General features: G+C 47.2%; 1 protein-coding gene across 4 annotated transcripts in view; it reads left to right on the forward strand.

Moving 5' to 3' along the window:
* Nucleotides 1-16,595, forward strand: part of USP9X (ubiquitin specific peptidase 9 X-linked) — a 593,271-nt gene that overhangs the window by 557,806 nt on the left and 18,870 nt on the right. For all 4 annotated transcript variants that reach the window (XM_082246987.1, XM_082246989.1, XM_082246990.1 and 1 more), the window contains exons 40-43: nt 3,696-3,916; nt 4,978-5,066; nt 13,866-14,022; nt 14,340-14,552. In XM_082246987.1, the coding sequence (XP_082103113.1) occupies nt 3,696-3,916; nt 4,978-5,066; nt 13,866-14,022; nt 14,340-14,552 (680 nt within the window). The remainder of the gene's footprint in view (nt 1-3,695; nt 3,917-4,977; nt 5,067-13,865; nt 14,023-14,339; nt 14,553-16,595) is intronic.

Consider the following 16,595-nt stretch of genomic DNA (forward strand, 5'->3'; position numbering starts at 1 on the left):
AGTGTTCCAGCAAGCCAGCCACCCACCACAGTGTTCCTGCAAGCCAGCCACCCACCACAGTGTTCCTGCATGCCAGCCACCCACCACAGTGTTCCTGCAAGCCAGCCACCCACCACAGTGTTCCTGCAAGCCAGCCACCCACCACAGTGTTCCTGCAAGCCAGCCACCCACCACAGTGTTCCTGCAAGCCAGCCACCCACCACAGTGTTCCTGCAAGCCAGCCACCCACCACAGTGTTCCTGCAAGCCAGCCACCCACCACAGTGTTCCTGCAAGCCAGCCACCCACCACAGTGTTCCTGCAAGCCAGCCACCCACCACAGTGTTCCTGCAAGCCAGCCACCCACCACAGTGTTCCTGCAAGCCAGCCACCCACCACAGTGTTCCTGCAAGCCAGCCACCCACCACAGTGTTCCTGCAAGCCAGCCACCCACCACAGTGTTCCTGCAAGCCAGCCACCCACCACAGTGTTCCTGCAAGCCAGCCACCCACCACAGTGTTCCTGCAAGCCAGCCACCCACCACAGTGTTCCTGCAAGCCAGCCACCCACCACAGTGTTCCTGCAAGCCAGCCACCCACCACAGTGTTCCTGCAAGCCAGCCACCCACCACAGTGTTCCTGCAAGCCAGCCACCCACCACAGTGTTCCTGCAAGCCAGCCACCCACCACAGTGTTCCGGCACGCCAGCCACCCACCACAGTGTTCCGGCATGCCAGCCACCCACCACAGTGTTCCGGCACGCCAGCCACCCACCACAGTGTTAAGGCAAGCCAGCCACCCACCACAGTGTTAAGGCAAGCCAGCCACCCACCACAGTGTTAAGGCAAGCCAGCCACCCACCACAGTGTTAAGGCAAGCCAGCCACCCACCACAGTGTTAAGGCAAGCCAGCCACCCACCACAGTGTTAAGGCAAGCCAGCCACCCACCCACCCACAACAGGGTGACACCAAGCAAGCCACACTGCCAGCCGTCAGCCACCAACCCACAGCAGGGTGCCGGCAAGCAAGCCACACTGCCAGGCATCAGCCACCAACCCACAGCAGGGTGCCGGCAAGCAAACCACACTGCCAGGCGTCCGCCACCAACCCACAGCAGGGTGCCGGCAAGCCTCCTACACTGCCAGGCGTCAGCCACCGACCCACAACAGGGTACCGGCAAGCAACCCACACTGCCAGGGGTCAGCCACCGACCCACAACAGGGGGTCGGCAAGGAAGCAAACCACCCACATTGCCAAGCGTCAGCCACCGACCCACAACAGGATGCCAGCCACCCAAACTGCCAGGCGTCAGCCACTGACCCACAAATATGCCAGCAACTCAGCAAGCCACCCACACTGCCAGGCGTCAGCCACCAACCCACAATTGGGTGCCAGCAAGCAACCCACACTGCCAGGTGTCAGCCACCAACCCACAACAGGGTGCCAGCAAGCAAGCCACCCACACTGCCAGGCGTCAGCCACCAACCCACAACAGGGTGCCAGCAAGCAACCCACACTGCCAGGCGTCAGCCACAACCCACAACAGGGTGCCAGCAAGCCACCCACACTGCCAGGCGTCAGCCACCAACTCACAACAGGGTGCTAGCAAGCAACCCACACTGCCAGGCGTCAGCCACCAAACCACAACAGGGTGGCAGCAACTTCAGCAAGCCATTTTTTAAATATTTTTTGTGTCTTTAAAATTGAAATGGAGATGGATGAGGAGAGAAAAAGTAAACGTGTGGTCTGGGACTATTTCTCGTCTAAACCTTCTCCAGGAAAAGCAGCAGTGTGCAACACATGTACAAACAACATAAGCATGGGATCAGTAACTGCAAAAAACAAAAATACCTCAAATCTTTGGGCCCATCTAAGAGTTCATCATGTTGAATTATATCATGCAGCACAGAAAAAACATGAATACCAATGTGATTTTGAAATACCTCCTCCACTATCCCAGGCAACAATAACAGATATGTTTCTGTCCTCCTCTCCTCCTGAGCATGTTTATGAATTGGCAGCATTATATGAACAAAACAGAAGCCCTTTAGCAGATGACCATGGACATGCTGAAATGTTCTGCTTTCTCTGCAGTACAATATTCTACTTAACTGGGAGTATTGAAAAGAGTGTCCACTCAAATCCACTGTCTAGCTATTGCCTAGCTTTTTTTCTAGCAGTTTTGCACTGACTGCAATGCAGTAGTTGCAGTGAGTGCCCTACTGCAGAGGTAGTCCACTGACTCCAATCCACTGTCTAGCTGTTGCCTAGCTTTTTTTCTAGCAGTTTTGCACTGACTGCAGTAAATCATTGCAGTGAGTGCACTACTGCAGCAGTAATCAACTGACTCCAGTCCAACTCCAATCCCCACTGTCTTGCTGTTGTCTAGCTTTTTTTTCTAGCAGTTTTGCACTGCCCTACTGCAGAGGTAGTCCACTGACTCCAATCCACTGTGTAGCTGTTGCCTAGCTTTTTTCTAGCAGTTTAGAACTGACTGCAGTAGTTGCAGTGAGTGCCATACTGCAGAGGTAGTCCACTGACTCCAGTCCAATCCACTGTGTAGCTGTTGTTGCCTAGCTTTTTTTTCTAGCAGTTTTGCACTGACTGCACTGCAGTAGTGATTTAAAATGATTGCAGTAAGTGAGTGCACCACTGCAGCAGTTTATTATGCATTAATGCACAATCAGAATGATGTGAAAATAAATGTCCCTGCAATTCAAGTTTTCCTATCAGTTCTCATGCTGTTAAGGTGTGAAGAACGAGCCCTTATTAAAATTGTTAATAAAGTTTTACATGTTCAGCAACAGATTTGTGTCGAAATTTGTTTATTTTGCAAAATTTTAAATGTACAAAAATATCAGCCAATACTGATATACGATCGCCAAAATATCGGTATCGGCAAAAAAAAAACGATATTGGTCGATCAATACTCCTAATGGCATATCTCTACCATCATGGAGGAACAGGAGACCCTGTTGTGAAGAGCGCTAGTTGGTTACCTGACTTAAAAGAAAATCTTATGTTCTAGTCCTGCTTGCTGCGCTGGAAGTCAGGTCTCCACAGCTGGTTCTATCTGGACATAAGGGAGTGGGTCTAACACTTGAGTACCGTGCAGGTGGGGGCATCGGCTGAGCCCCATGTTACCTTAGGTCAACTGTATGCTGATCACTACATTTGCTGGCACTTCTGCCAAGCAAAACTCGAAGCCTGGCCTGGACACAATCTACATGAAGTTGGTGTTCTTTGTGCTTGCATTAATTTTTTTTGCCAAACTCCAAAGACATGCTAGTAGGGTAATTGGTTCCTGTCTAAATGAACTTGATCTTGGTACAGCTTGCAAAAAAAAAAAAAAATAGGCATGCTGGTATTAGCAGAGGCCTCCTGTAGGTAATAGTATAAACCTAAAGGTAAAAGACTTCCTGTGTCGCCATGGCACTACATCTAAAGGATTTTACAATTTTTACAAATTTATTATTGGTAAATTCAAGCTTTATCCAAATTGACATTATCCAATCATGTGACAGAAAAAATCCTGTCCTTTTTTTTTTTTCTTGCATGCAATCTTTGAAAATTATTTGTTTTAATTCTTTCCATAAGAAGTAGTAAAAATGTTGATTAAAAATAAACTCAGATTCTATGTAAACCATGTGTTCTCCGCTACTCCCCCCCCCCCCCCCCCCCATCCAATTGTGGTTAAAAATATTATCTCAATTTACAGGTAATCCACCACTGTCTAACCCCTATGGAGACCCTAACCTTTCTCAGCCTATTATGCCACTGCAGCAAAATGTGGCAGAGTTGTTGTTTGTGAAAACCAGTTATGTGAAAAAAATTATCGAGGACTGCAGCAACTCAGAAGAGACTATCAAACTGCTTAGATTTTGTTGCTGGGAGAATCCCCAGTTCTCCTCTACAGTTCTCAGTGAACTGCTGTGGCAGGTGAGCGAACACTGAATATTGCATTTATTTAACCACCCAAACTGCTTATAACAAAGCGAGTGCCTGACCATGCTGACATAAGCTGATGATAATGTAGTCTCAAACTACAGTGGATTTTAAATTAGATGCAGGTAAATACTTCATCTGGATTTCCCATGTCTACAATTTATGCTTTCTTTGCCCGATCCTGGAGTCCAGTTTTGTGCATAAATGTACAAAATGGGAAAATCTTTGTTGAAACTGTGTGTAATCATTTTGAAAGGTTAAGTGCTTGTAAATGAACGTTTTTTTGCCCTACTGCATTTTATGCAGTAAGGTAAAACCTTCTGAATGCATCTTCCCCCGCAGCCCCCCAAATACATACCTGAGCCTGATCTAGATCCAGCAATGTGCGCGAGAGCCAAGTCTCTCCCAGGTCTTTCACTCCTTATTGGCTGAGATATAGCAGTAGGAGCCATTAGCTCCTGCTTCTGTCAATCATAGCCAGTAATGATGTCTTATGGACACTCCGAGTCAGGCTCGGGACAGAGCATACTCCTCCTGCAAAAACGGGGAGGTGGGCACTGGTGCAAGTGTGTTTTGAAAAAACAGTAATAGTCAATATAAAGTGACAGTGTGCACAAAATATGTGAGGGTGTTTAACCTTGTCACTGTTTTTTCAGAACACACTTGCACAAGCGCCCACCTCCCCGTTTTCATATTTTTCAAAAAGTGGTCCCACCCATTTCTTTAGGGGGCAGCAGGTCACCTTAAGTGTTATTACTAGGAACCAGGCACCTTCACACCTTAGTTCTTTTGCTGCTGTAATTGCCTATGTCAGGGTATTCTTTACTGAAATCAAGTGGGCAACATCAGAACCCAACACACAAAATGCAACAATTGACACACAGCAGATCAACAGTGGTATTTAAAAAAAAAAAAAGGATATTTTTAGTATTGTGTTGATCAGAAAATATCCAAATTAAAAATTGAGATTTTTCATAGTTCGATTTTCTTTTAAAAATTGTCATATTAGTGTCATAACTCACAATGTGATTCAGTCTTTCTTATTTTCAATGTAGGTGGCATATTCTTACACTTATGAGCTTAGGCCCTATTTGGACCTTCTGCTCCAAATTTTATTGATTGAGGATTCTTGGCAGACACATAGGTAAGTAGAATTATATATTTACTAAATAGCACATTTTTAACAATGAGGTCTATTTTTGTCTTGACAACCCCATATGTCCTAGAGCCCATTTACGTTTTTGCGATGCATTAACTTGTTATGATGCGGGTTAACATACATTATGTGAAAACAGGCTATTGAAATGAATACCAATGCACTCTGACATGCCGATAATCAGATGTGACTCTTGTTTTGTTCATTGCCTTTGTGTGATGGAGTTCTTTTCAAAATGAATGGCAACTCATGTAGCGCGCATTACAGCAATGCTTCGGGGTAAATCTGTTCTTAATTTCAAAAAGTTGGATTGAAGTTTACATTGTTCATATTTTCTTAAAATCGCTTCCTATTGTATACAGCAGGGTGTCTTAAATTATTGGAAACTTTAGAGGGCTTGGCGAAAGACCATAGTTTTCTGTTAGAGGCAATGTATGCTTTTTACTCTTACCTGAAGAACTAAAGACAACTCCTTTTGGAGTGACATCCTCCTTTGGCAAATGTTTGTGGATAATTACCTACTGGATTCTTTTTTCTCTTAAGGATTCCTTATTAGACGTATTGGCTCTGTTACCACCTAACCTGGAGATTTTGGCATTCTAACACTTCTGATTGTAATTTCAATTAATATGGAAATTCCATTGGGGAAAAGTAGGAACACCTTGCATTAGACATTGTATTACAGGAAATGGCTGAGGTGGTATGTCTCTTCTTGCTCCACTTGTCTCCGAGTATGAGACGGCAATAGGAATGTTGTGTGCATTCCCCCCATCCCATTTCCCAGAACAGTATATTTTGGTTAACAACAGTTCCTCAGACAATGCTTGCTTTGCAGCTCCATTTGTGCTAAAAAAAATCTTGGACTGGGATATCTGATGAGAGGCATGTCACGGGATGTTAACTTAAAATTGTAAAAGGCTTTTGTCTAGTGTTAATTGACAGATGCAGTTCCATATTCTTCTTGACCATTGGGTTATGCTGCTCCCTACAGGAGTAGTACACTAGGCAGGAAAAATCTTTACTACACCTATGGGGCAGTCCCTGCAGGCATACACCCACTCACTCTGCTATAGGATTCAGTTTGTTTCTGCCTAGTTTAGTAGTAGGACCTAGTTCCCGGCTGGGACTTCGGTCTTAGCTTGTCTTTTTTATTTTAAAGGGATCCTTTGTTAAAAAAATATATTTTTTAGCTAGTTATGTTCCTGAGAGAACTATAATCAACGGCTGGACTGTTTAGATCCTTAAGGTCTCCTTCGGAATGAGTCGCAGCATACCCCTTGGCCGTCAGCACCCCCTACCCTGAGTAGAGAGGTAGTCTGTCCAGAGTGCCACCCACCCGATTTGTTGGTATGGTGAGTAGTGTCCCCCCATAGCTCTAGTGGTCTCAGGGCGTACATGGGCCCCTCCCTAGGAAGGTCGGACCCTCGGGTACCCTTCATTCCCCCTGGCCTCTCGGTATGTACCAGGCTCCCCCAAGGCCTCCCTCCCCACCATCTTTGAGGTCCTGACCTCAGACAGCGACTGGGGTCCTCGGGGGGTGGACGTGCCGGGGCGGCTATAGGGATCCGGCTGGGGGGGTTAATCCTGGCGGGGTTCCCTGCCGGGGACTCCCCAATGCCACTAATCGTTTGGACCTCTAAGGGGTTCCTGGAGACTGCATGGCGCGCCGAGGGGGCCCCCATTTTACTGTAGAATTGTTCAGCCTCATTTTGCAGAAGTTCCCAATTAAATGCATGGGGGGGCCATGTTTTTGTGGTTTACCCAAAGGAATGCATTGGGCTGCCATTTTCTTGGAGTCCGCGAATGCTGGACAGCAGGGAGCAGCTAGGACTTTGCTCTAGTAAAGACCCAGGTACTGCCTCTTCCTGTGAAGATCGTTTTTCTCTGCTCAGCAGACCGATCCTGTTCTCCTCCATATCGAATGGTGGTATGTCTGTTGGGGTCCCTGTAGGTCTCTCACTCTATCTGCAGTGCTAGTGGCTGGGACTTGTAGTACCGCTGGTGCAGCGATGTGGGTCAGTTTTTCACAGTTTTCTTAAAGTGACACTGTGCTATTCCAGGGTTCATATTGAGTCCCAGGAACAAATTTCACCTTCAGATCCCATCCTTGTGGTTGCGGGGTCCTCCGGGTCGCAACCAAGGTCTGCCTTAATGGCGGCTTTGGAAAACCTGCTGTCAAAAGTGGATTTGTTTTTGAAAATACCACTAGAAAAAGCGCCCTATGCCCTCTCCTGCCTCTCGTGTATCCTCAGAATCTGAGGTAAATATGGATGCCCTGAGGGCTCTGCGTTATCGCACTTGGATGCCGAGAACAACATATTCTTGTCTGCAACCGCGCAGGAAAGTGCGCTGGTTGAGTCTTAGTGTCAGTGCGGGAAACTATAAAAATGGTGGATGATTCTGCAGCGTCAGGGACGCAGGTGTCATTTGGCACTCGCAAATCCCAGAAGTTGGGCATGGTTTTATCTTGTCCAGAACTTTTTGACAAAATTGTCTGACCAATGAGGGCGGCTCAATCCGATGTTAGTGCCAAAGCGTTTTAAGAGGCGATATCCATTCGCTGACGCGATATCTGCAAAATGAACCGTTCCACCGAAGGTGGACCATCCGGTCTCCAAACTGAATACCTCTACTGTGGTCCCGGTGGAGGAGTCCCCGGTCTTTACAGACCCTGTGGATAGATGGATTGCATCTCTGTCCCGCCACTTACATGTGATAGCGGGCTCAATACTTATAATGGTATTCGTGATCACTGGTGTCCCAGACCATAACGGAATGGGCAAAGTTACTAAAAAGTGACCTAGAAACCGAACAGCTCCCTCCGTGCCTGGCAGAGCTAACGGACCAAATGGTCCAAGCCCTACTATTGTGATGCGTCGGTAGATGCGGCCCCTCTTGTAGCCAGGTATCCATGGTGGGGGTAGCTATTAGATGCATGGTGTGGCTAAAAAGCTGGTCTGCAGATCAGGCTTCAAAAAAGGCTCTATCAGAGTTCCCCTTTACGGGGCACCGTTTGTTTGGATCCTCATTGGATGAACTGATCCAGGGTCTTACAGGTGGAAAGAGTACTCTTCTTCCTCAATCCTCCAAGGGCAGGTCACCATGTAATAGACAGGGGCCTTATTTGACAGCCCACAGGTGGCCTTCTCGTGCCTCCGGCACGCAGGAGAAAGGATCTAAGCCATTTAGATCTTCTGGGGGTTCCGAGAAGACATGGTCGGGTAAGCCAAGAGCAGGCCAATCCAGATCTACAGACTAATCCCCATCTGCAAGGGACTCCCTCACCGGTAACTGGGGTGGGGGGGGACATCTTTGCTTCTTTCCGGAACCACGGGCTTCCTTGATTCAGGACAAATGGGTCCACGAACTGATCCAATCGGGTTACAAGATTGAATTCAGGACCATTGGACAGATTCTTCCCGTCCAGTCTACGCCTATCTCCAGATCCGTTAAGGCAGGGGTGGGGAACCTCCGGCCCGCGCGATTCTTCTGTCCGGCCCGCACAATCGTTGCGATCCGCCCCCCCCCCCCCCCGTGCTGCTGTGTCAGAAGGAGCCGATGGCTCCGTTCTGACACTGTGGGTGGACCCGAGGCGCAGTAGAGCAGTGCACCTCGAGCCCGCCCATTTGTGTGACAATAGCGAATGAAAATTCGCTACTGTCTCACAGATCCGCCTCCTCCTCGGCCAATGTCATTGGCCGAGGAGGAGGAGGGAGGCGGGACGCGGGAGGACTCGAAGAGACGAAGAGAGGAAGGAAGCCGCCCGCCGCTACAACAGGTAAGTTAAGTGCACTGGGGCTTGGCACGCTGTTCACTCTGCATTGTGGTCATTGAAAGGGGGCACGTTGTGGTCACTCCGCATTGAAAGGGAGTACGCTCTGGGCACTCGCATTGAAAGGGGGCACTCCGCATTGAAAGGGGGCACGCTCTGGGCACTCCGCATTGAAAGGGGGCACTCCGCATTGAAAGGGTGCACGCTCTGGGCACTACGCATTGAAAGGGGGCACGCTCTGGGCACTCGCATTGAAAGGGGGCACTACGCATTGAAAGGGGGCACGCTCTGGGCACTCGCATTGAAAGGGGGCACTCCGCATTGAAAGGGGGCACGCTCTGGGCACTCGCATTGAAAGGGGGCACGCTCTGGGCACTCGCATTGAAAGGAGGCACTCCGCATTGAAAGGGGGCACGCTCTGGGCACTCGCATTGAAAGGGGGCACTCCGCATTGAAAGGGGGCACGCTCTGGGCACTCCGCATTGAAAGGGGGCACTACGCATTAAAAGGGGGCACGCTCTGGGCACTCCGCATTGAAAGGGGGCACTCCGCATTGAAAGGGGGCATGCTCTGGGCACTCCGCATTGAAAGGGGGCACGCTCTGGGCACTCCGCATTGAAAGGGGGCACGCTCTGGGCACTCCGCATTGAAAGGGGGCACGCTCTGGGCACTCCGCATTGAAAGGGGGCATGCTGTGGTCAGTCTGCATTGAAAGAGGGCACACTATACCTTGATTACTGAAGGCCCCTTTCACACTTTTGTGACCTCAAAGTCACGCAATTTTTTACAGCGTTTTTTGCCGCAAAGTAATGCCTATTACATTTATGCTTACATTTTGTGCGGCCCCCGAATGATGTTACAAAAATCCAAATGGCCCTTGGTAGAAAAAAGGTTCCCCACCCCTGCGTTAAGGGATCTACGAGAGGCGGTACAAGGGGTGATTGTACCAGTTCCCTCCTCGGGAGCGCTTTCAGGGGTTCTGTTTACTGTTCCCAAGAAAGAAGGCAAAGTGTGTCCAATCCTAGACCTCAAGGCTCTGAACTGCTTTGTGCGGGTACAGAAGTTTTGAATGGAGTCCATTTGCAAGGTAGTGGCATCCCTACACCAAGGAGACTTTTTGGCCTCCGTCGATATCAAGGACGCATATCTACACATCCCTTTTTACGCTGGGCGCCAGCATTTTCTTTGCTTCACTGTAGGAGAGGAGCATTTCTTTCCCCAGAAAAGATGCAGAAAGCGATTAATTTGCTGTTATCTACCGACCTGTCCTCTCTGCGGACTTGCATGCGAGCCTTAGGCCTGATGGTGTTGACGGTTCCATTTGCTCAGTTCCACAGGAGACCCTTACAAAGGGAAATTCTTGCCAAGTGGAACAAAGGTCCAAAATCCTTGGACACTATGATTTGGTTGAGTCACAGCACAGAGTGCTCTAATGTGGCTTTGTTTGTTGGCCCTACACCAGGGCAAGTCCTTCCTCCCATTGTATTGGACTGTGGTAACTACGGATGTCAGCCTGTCCGGCTGGGGAGGAGTGCTTGGGAAGCTGTGTGTCCAGGGGTCCTGGACCGTGGAGGATTTCGGACTACCAATCAATATTCTGGAACACAGAGCTATAAAGCTTTGCCTGAGTCACTGAACAAATTATCTGCAGGGTTGTCCAGTTTGGATCCAATCGGACAATGGCAAGGCCGTGGCTTACGTCAGTCATCAAGGGGGCGCCAAGAGTGGTGGCCAAGATCCTTAAATGGGCAGCAAATTTTGTTCCAGTCCTTTCCGCATATCCCAGGAGTGGGAACTGGCAGGCGGATTACCTGAGTCGTCAGGTGTTGGATCAGGGGGAATGGTCCCTGCACCTGGAGGTGTTTCACCTGCTGTGTCCGGTGGGGCACACCCGACGTTGACCTGTTAGCCTTTCCACTCTTCAAGAAGCTAGCCTTTCCACTCTTCAAGAAGGTACAGGCTTGTAGCCAGGTCTCGGGATTCTCTGGCCGACGCCACAGATGCACTGGTGGCTCCTTGGGATCAGTATCGGCTGATCTATGCATTCCCTCTGCTAAAACTCCTGCCGAGGCTTCTGCGCAGAATAGAGGTGGAAGGGATTCTGGTCATTCTGGTGGCCGCAAACTGGCCTCGCCGGTCTTGGTACGCAGATCTGGTTAGGTTTGTCGCCAATGCTCCCAGGAAAGATCTGCTGTCTCAAGTGCCGATCTTCCATCCTGCTTTACAGTCGCTGGCTTTAACGGCGTGGCTGTTGAAAGTCAGGTATTGAAGGACAGGGTAAATCCAATAAAAAGCCGGCAACTCGGTGCTTGTTCTTAAAAGATCCTTTATTGATGCATGGGCAACAGCAAATACAAGATCCATAGATGCTAACGCGTTTCGGCCTCAGCCTTCCTCATAGCATGCATGAAAAATAAGAAAACACATATATGTTTCCATTATATTTTTCATGCATGCTATGAGGAAGGCTGAGGCCAAAATGCGTTGGCACCTATGGATATTGTATTTGCTGTTGTGCATCAATAAAGGATCTTTTAAGAAGAAGCACAGAGTTTCCGGCTTTTTGTTGGATTTATCTACAGTGGACTGGTTGGCCTTAGCACCGGCATTCTGTCTTTACATCATTTATATGGCCGTAGAGCTTGGGTGAGTCTTGTATATTGAAGGACAGGGGTCTTTCTGACTCTGTGATCCCTACACTGTTGAAGGCTAGAAAATCTACCTCCAGGAAAATCTATCATCGTACGTGGAAATCGTACATTTCATGGTGTGAATTGTTAAAGGTGCATCCTTGTGTTGTTTCGGTGGCTAGGATTTTTACCTTTCTCCAAAGAGAGGTTGAACAGCGGTTAGACTTGGGTACTATAAAAGGCCAAGTGTCGGCGTTGGCTGTGTTTTTCCAACTCCCGTTAGCTACGCATGCTTTGATTCGCACTTTTATTCAAGGGGTTCCCCATATGGCTCCTCCGAGACAATCACCGTTACCTCCATGGGATCTTAACTTGGTAATGTTCTTCAAAAGCCTCCCTTTGAGAACATTAGGGAGAGTCCTCTGCTACACTGTCACAGAAGGTAGCCTTTTTGGTGGCCATTACCTCTGCTCGCAGAGTATCTGAATTGGTGGCGCTATCCTGCAGTTCACCTTATCTGGTGGTCCACAGAGATGAGGTGATACTTCGACCTAATCAGTCGTTTCTTCCTGAGGTGGTTTCTGATTTCCATTTCTGAGGTGGTTTCTGATTTCCATTTGAATGAAGACATTGTGCTGCTTTCACTTTGTCCTGATCCCAAGCATCCCAAGTAAAATGCCTTCCATTCTTTGGATGTGGTTCGGGCAATTTGGGTTTACCTGGCGGCTACTGAATCTTTCAGGAAATCAGACTTTCTTTTTGTCCTCAAGAAAGGACCTCGAAAGGGATAGGCTGCGTCTGCCGCGACCATATCCAGATGGATCAGGCATACGGTGTCCTTTTCACTGAGGGGGTCAGGTTCCACCTTTCCCTGTGAAGTCGCATTCTACTAGGGTGCTGAGTGCCTCTTGGGCTTTTCCCCATCAGGCGTCAGTAATGCAAGTTTACAAGGAGGCAACTTGGTCGTCTGTGCACACGTTTACAAAATTCTACAAAGTAGATGTGTTGGCATCTTCGGATACTACTTTTGGCCGCAAGGTTTTGCAGGCTGCTGTTTAAAAGAGAAAATATTCTCTGAGGATGTATGTTTTCTAGGTGAGCTCCAGTTGTTCCTGGGTGAGCTTCATGTTCACTGGCTAGCTAAGTTTAGCCTTTGGGTAATTACGTTTTTTTCTGTGTTGTTTTCCAAACCCCTCATGCAAATACTGCTTTGGTATGTCCCAATGCTGAAGAAGAATATGGAGCTGCGTCTGTCAATGAACGATAGAGAAAACTGCATTGCTAACCCTATTAACACTGAATGTTCCTATTTAGTGTTAGAGTAGCCTGAGTCAGCTGTCACCAACATAAGGGCCCTTAAATTCCCAGCTAAGACTAACCCAATCCACTTGTTGGTGGAGCCTTGGGTATGCCGTTCCTTCAGAATGCATGCGCCGTTGCCATCACCGGCTGCTGCTCCCTAGAATGTCTCCTAGACCGTGCATGTTTTGGAGATATTCATTTAACCTACAGATAAGCTTTATTATAAGTTTACCTGTAGGTAAAAACAAAAATACTGCCTGTACTACCATTTTAACAGTAAACTTAGTTTCTTGGAGTACAGTTCGGCACACAGGTAACTCCCCTCTGTTTTTCTGATCTCCTTTTGCTTGTTACAAAACTGAGGCTATCTCCACCACCAATCCCACTCACAGATAGTATCAGTTTTGTAGCAAGGAATAAGGGGATCAGAAAAACAGAGGGGTGTTACCTGTGTGCCGAACTGTACTCCAAGTAACTAATTTTACTGTTAAAATAGTGGTAAAGGCAGTATTTTTGTTTTTACCTGCAGGTTTGAAAGGAAGAGAATGTCAGAAGAAGATATATAAACTATCTGTAACGCCTACAAACCATGTGTTATTTTTAAATGTTAGCCATTCTGTCAGTTGGAGAAATTCCCTGCCCATTATAAGAAAAGTTCTAGTACTTACCTGTCCAACAAGCAATGCCAGTCTTTTTTAACTTGCAGAAATACATTTGCCACCAGTATGTTAGAAAGCACATGCCCCTGCTGTGCACTGTGGTTCCACCCACCAGCAGCTATATTACTGCAAAACAGATCGATGTTACTATCTAGTTGGTGAAACCATTTTACAGAGCAGGCAATATGCAATGCGAGACACTGTTGCATGCTGTTGGTTTGCAAGGACAGCCACGGATATGCAGTGAAGCAAAGACTATATTTGCTGCGCACTGGACGGGTAAGTATTAACAATTGGTTTTTACAGCATACTTCATTTTTACTGCATTTACCCTAGTATCAAGTTGCTTTCAGCATTGTCAAGTTTTTGAATTTTGGGTGCTTTGCAAGTTTTGTGACTTATAATGTTGCCCTTCTGTATTTAGGATTCACAATGCACTTAAAGGAATACCAGATGACAGAGATGGTTTGTTTGATACCATCCAACGCTCCAAGAACCACTATCAGAAGAGAGCTTATCAATGCATAAAATGTATGGTGGCTCTCTTTAGCAACTGTTCCGTCGCATACCAAATATTGCAGGTAATGTGAAGTCTCCTTTTGCAATTTTTCACAAGTGAAAATGTGTGTGTAATCAACAGGCAGACCTTTTTCTTTTCAGTATTTGAAAAATGCAACCCACAATACTTGCTATTAAGACCAAATTAGATCCCCAAAATGGAGGTGCTGCAGGAAGGCGCACCTAATCTTCTCACTCAAATGCATTGAGTGGAGTTCCTAAACTCTACACAAGCCTACCATCTTACAGGCCATCTAGCCTATTTGGTATATAGTTTGATAAACACAGACATTTCAAAATATTGCAGTGACTTTTCCCTCCTTCTCTCTTTCACATATAGAGCAATGGTGATTTAAAAAGGAAATGGACGTGGGCAGTGGAATGGTTGGGGGATGAGTTGGAGCGCAGACCTTACACTGGCAATCCTCAATACACATATAACAATTGGTCCCCGCCAGTGCAAAGCAATGAAACATCAAATGGCTACTTTTTAGAGCGGTCACACAGTGCTAGGATGACTCTTGCAAAGGCTTGTGAGCTGTGCCCGGAAGAGGTAAAGATTATTATATAGAGTGTGTGTATAATTTATTGTATGTAAAATGAATATGTAAAGATGAATAACCTTCAATATAAGGACAATAATACATTGGGTAACACAAATTCTTAATTTCTTTATCATATATCATGGGACAAAGAGCCATCTTCCTTTCCATTTCGATTGGGTTATTCTGCCACCTTCAGATGTTTGGACACTGTCAAAAAAATAAAAAAAATCAAGAAGTCCCCTCTTAGGCCTAACCCTTTAGGCAAGGCTTCAGTTTTTTTTTTTTTTTGTTTTTTTTAAGAATCTGAAGTGAGGGTCATGTGTGTGCAGTCTCTGCACAAAAAAAATAGCTTCTCAGATTCCATATGGCAGGGGTGTACAAACTATGGTCCTCCAGCTGTTCAGGAACTACAATTCCCATCATGCCTAGTTATGTCTGGGAATGTCAGAGATTTACAGTGCTTCATGGGATGTGTGGTTCCGCAACAGCTGAAGGGCCATAGTTTGGACAAACCTGCCACATGGGATTGGGACTGGCTGTTCAGGGTCAATTACGTATGGCTTTTTATTGCTCAGAGGAATGGTACACGGTGCCCGCACTGGACACACAGGGGTAGAATGTAAGGTTGCCTGCACAAATATATAATGCCTGGTGCACAGGTAGGGTGCTATACGGGTTTAGGGCAGTGATTCCCAGCTGGGGAGTAGAGTCCCTGAATACCTTTGTAGCATTGCCTGCCATGATTGGTGAAGATTTGACTCCCCAGGACGGCCTGTGTCAGGAATGGTGAGTACCCTGTTAGTAGCCCTGCTGGTGACCCCCCCCCCCCTACCCTGTGCCCCAAAGTAGGATAGGAGTGTGGGCTTCAATATCGGTGCTAGTGCTTCACCTTTGTGTGTTGTGTAGCTTTCCAGGCCGCCCTGAGCACTACATAGCCATAGCGAAGCTTAGAGATGGTCTGTTCCAGCCAGTGCACTGATGTATATTGGCCCAATGCCATCCTGGCTGTCTTGAACCACTGTTCCCAGCAAGGGTCCCTATATACTTGTCGGCAGCTAATCTCTCACTGATGAAAGAAGAGGAGATGTAGGGAGTTGATGGGAAGGAGGAACCAGGAGAAAGCCCCCCTGGCAATGTATCCCCTGTGGATCAATTTGTTCCTTGCAGCTCTGAATCCCTCCTCCTATATCTGCTACTTCTGGGGCACCCTCCTCCAATTCCTCTGACAGAGAGAAGTTCTCATCTGCTGTCACTGGGAAACAGAAGCTTTCTAGAATCCTTACCTCCTTGGACCGCCTTGATCCCAAATGGAATTGTTCCTTTCTTATTCCCCCCTCCATGTTTATAAAAAAAAAAAGAACCAATGATAAGCCAAGATAAGATTGTTCCTGCAGAATATTTGGAAGAATTCAGTGCAGTCAGTGGGACACTGAGATTTCCTACATACGTGGATATCAAAGATGCTTCCCTGCACTTTATGATCTTTCCACCTCGCAAAGGTTTTCTTTCTGTGATTTGCGGAAGTCTGTCACCAGTTTGTAGCAGGAAATGTCAGGCAAATTTTCTCAGCGATCAACAGTTTTCTCTGGGAGTGGACTCTTCACCTAGTGTGGTGTTCAAGGAACTGTCACCATTGATGCACCCCAATTGTGGATCTTCTGGTTCAATCCAAAGCTGAGATAGATTCCCCTCCGGGGCCAATGATCCTTGATCCTCAAGCGTTCAGCGTTTGCTTGTGCATTGGTTGTAGAAACCTGTTTGAACCTATTTGGGGGATATTCCTTTAGTCTTTTTGACTCAGAATGTTATTTTTCTGTTTCCATTACTTCAACTCAGAGTTTATGAATTAGCTTCACTTTCCTGGTGATCTACTGTAAAAAGGTGGTTCTACGGGCCTTGGCTGTCATTTTTTGCCTAAGGTGGTTTCTTCATCTGTACCAGGACACATTGTGTTGTCTGCTGTCCTAAGCCGCAGTTGCCAAGGGACAGGGCTCTTCACACTCTGGATGTGATTTGTGCTATTAGGCGTTAACCTGAAGTCATCTACTGCT

Source organism: Pelophylax lessonae, assembly GCF_965119305.1.
Source record: "Pelophylax lessonae genome assembly, chromosome: 2".
NCBI lineage: Eukaryota > Metazoa > Chordata > Amphibia > Anura > Ranidae > Pelophylax > Pelophylax lessonae.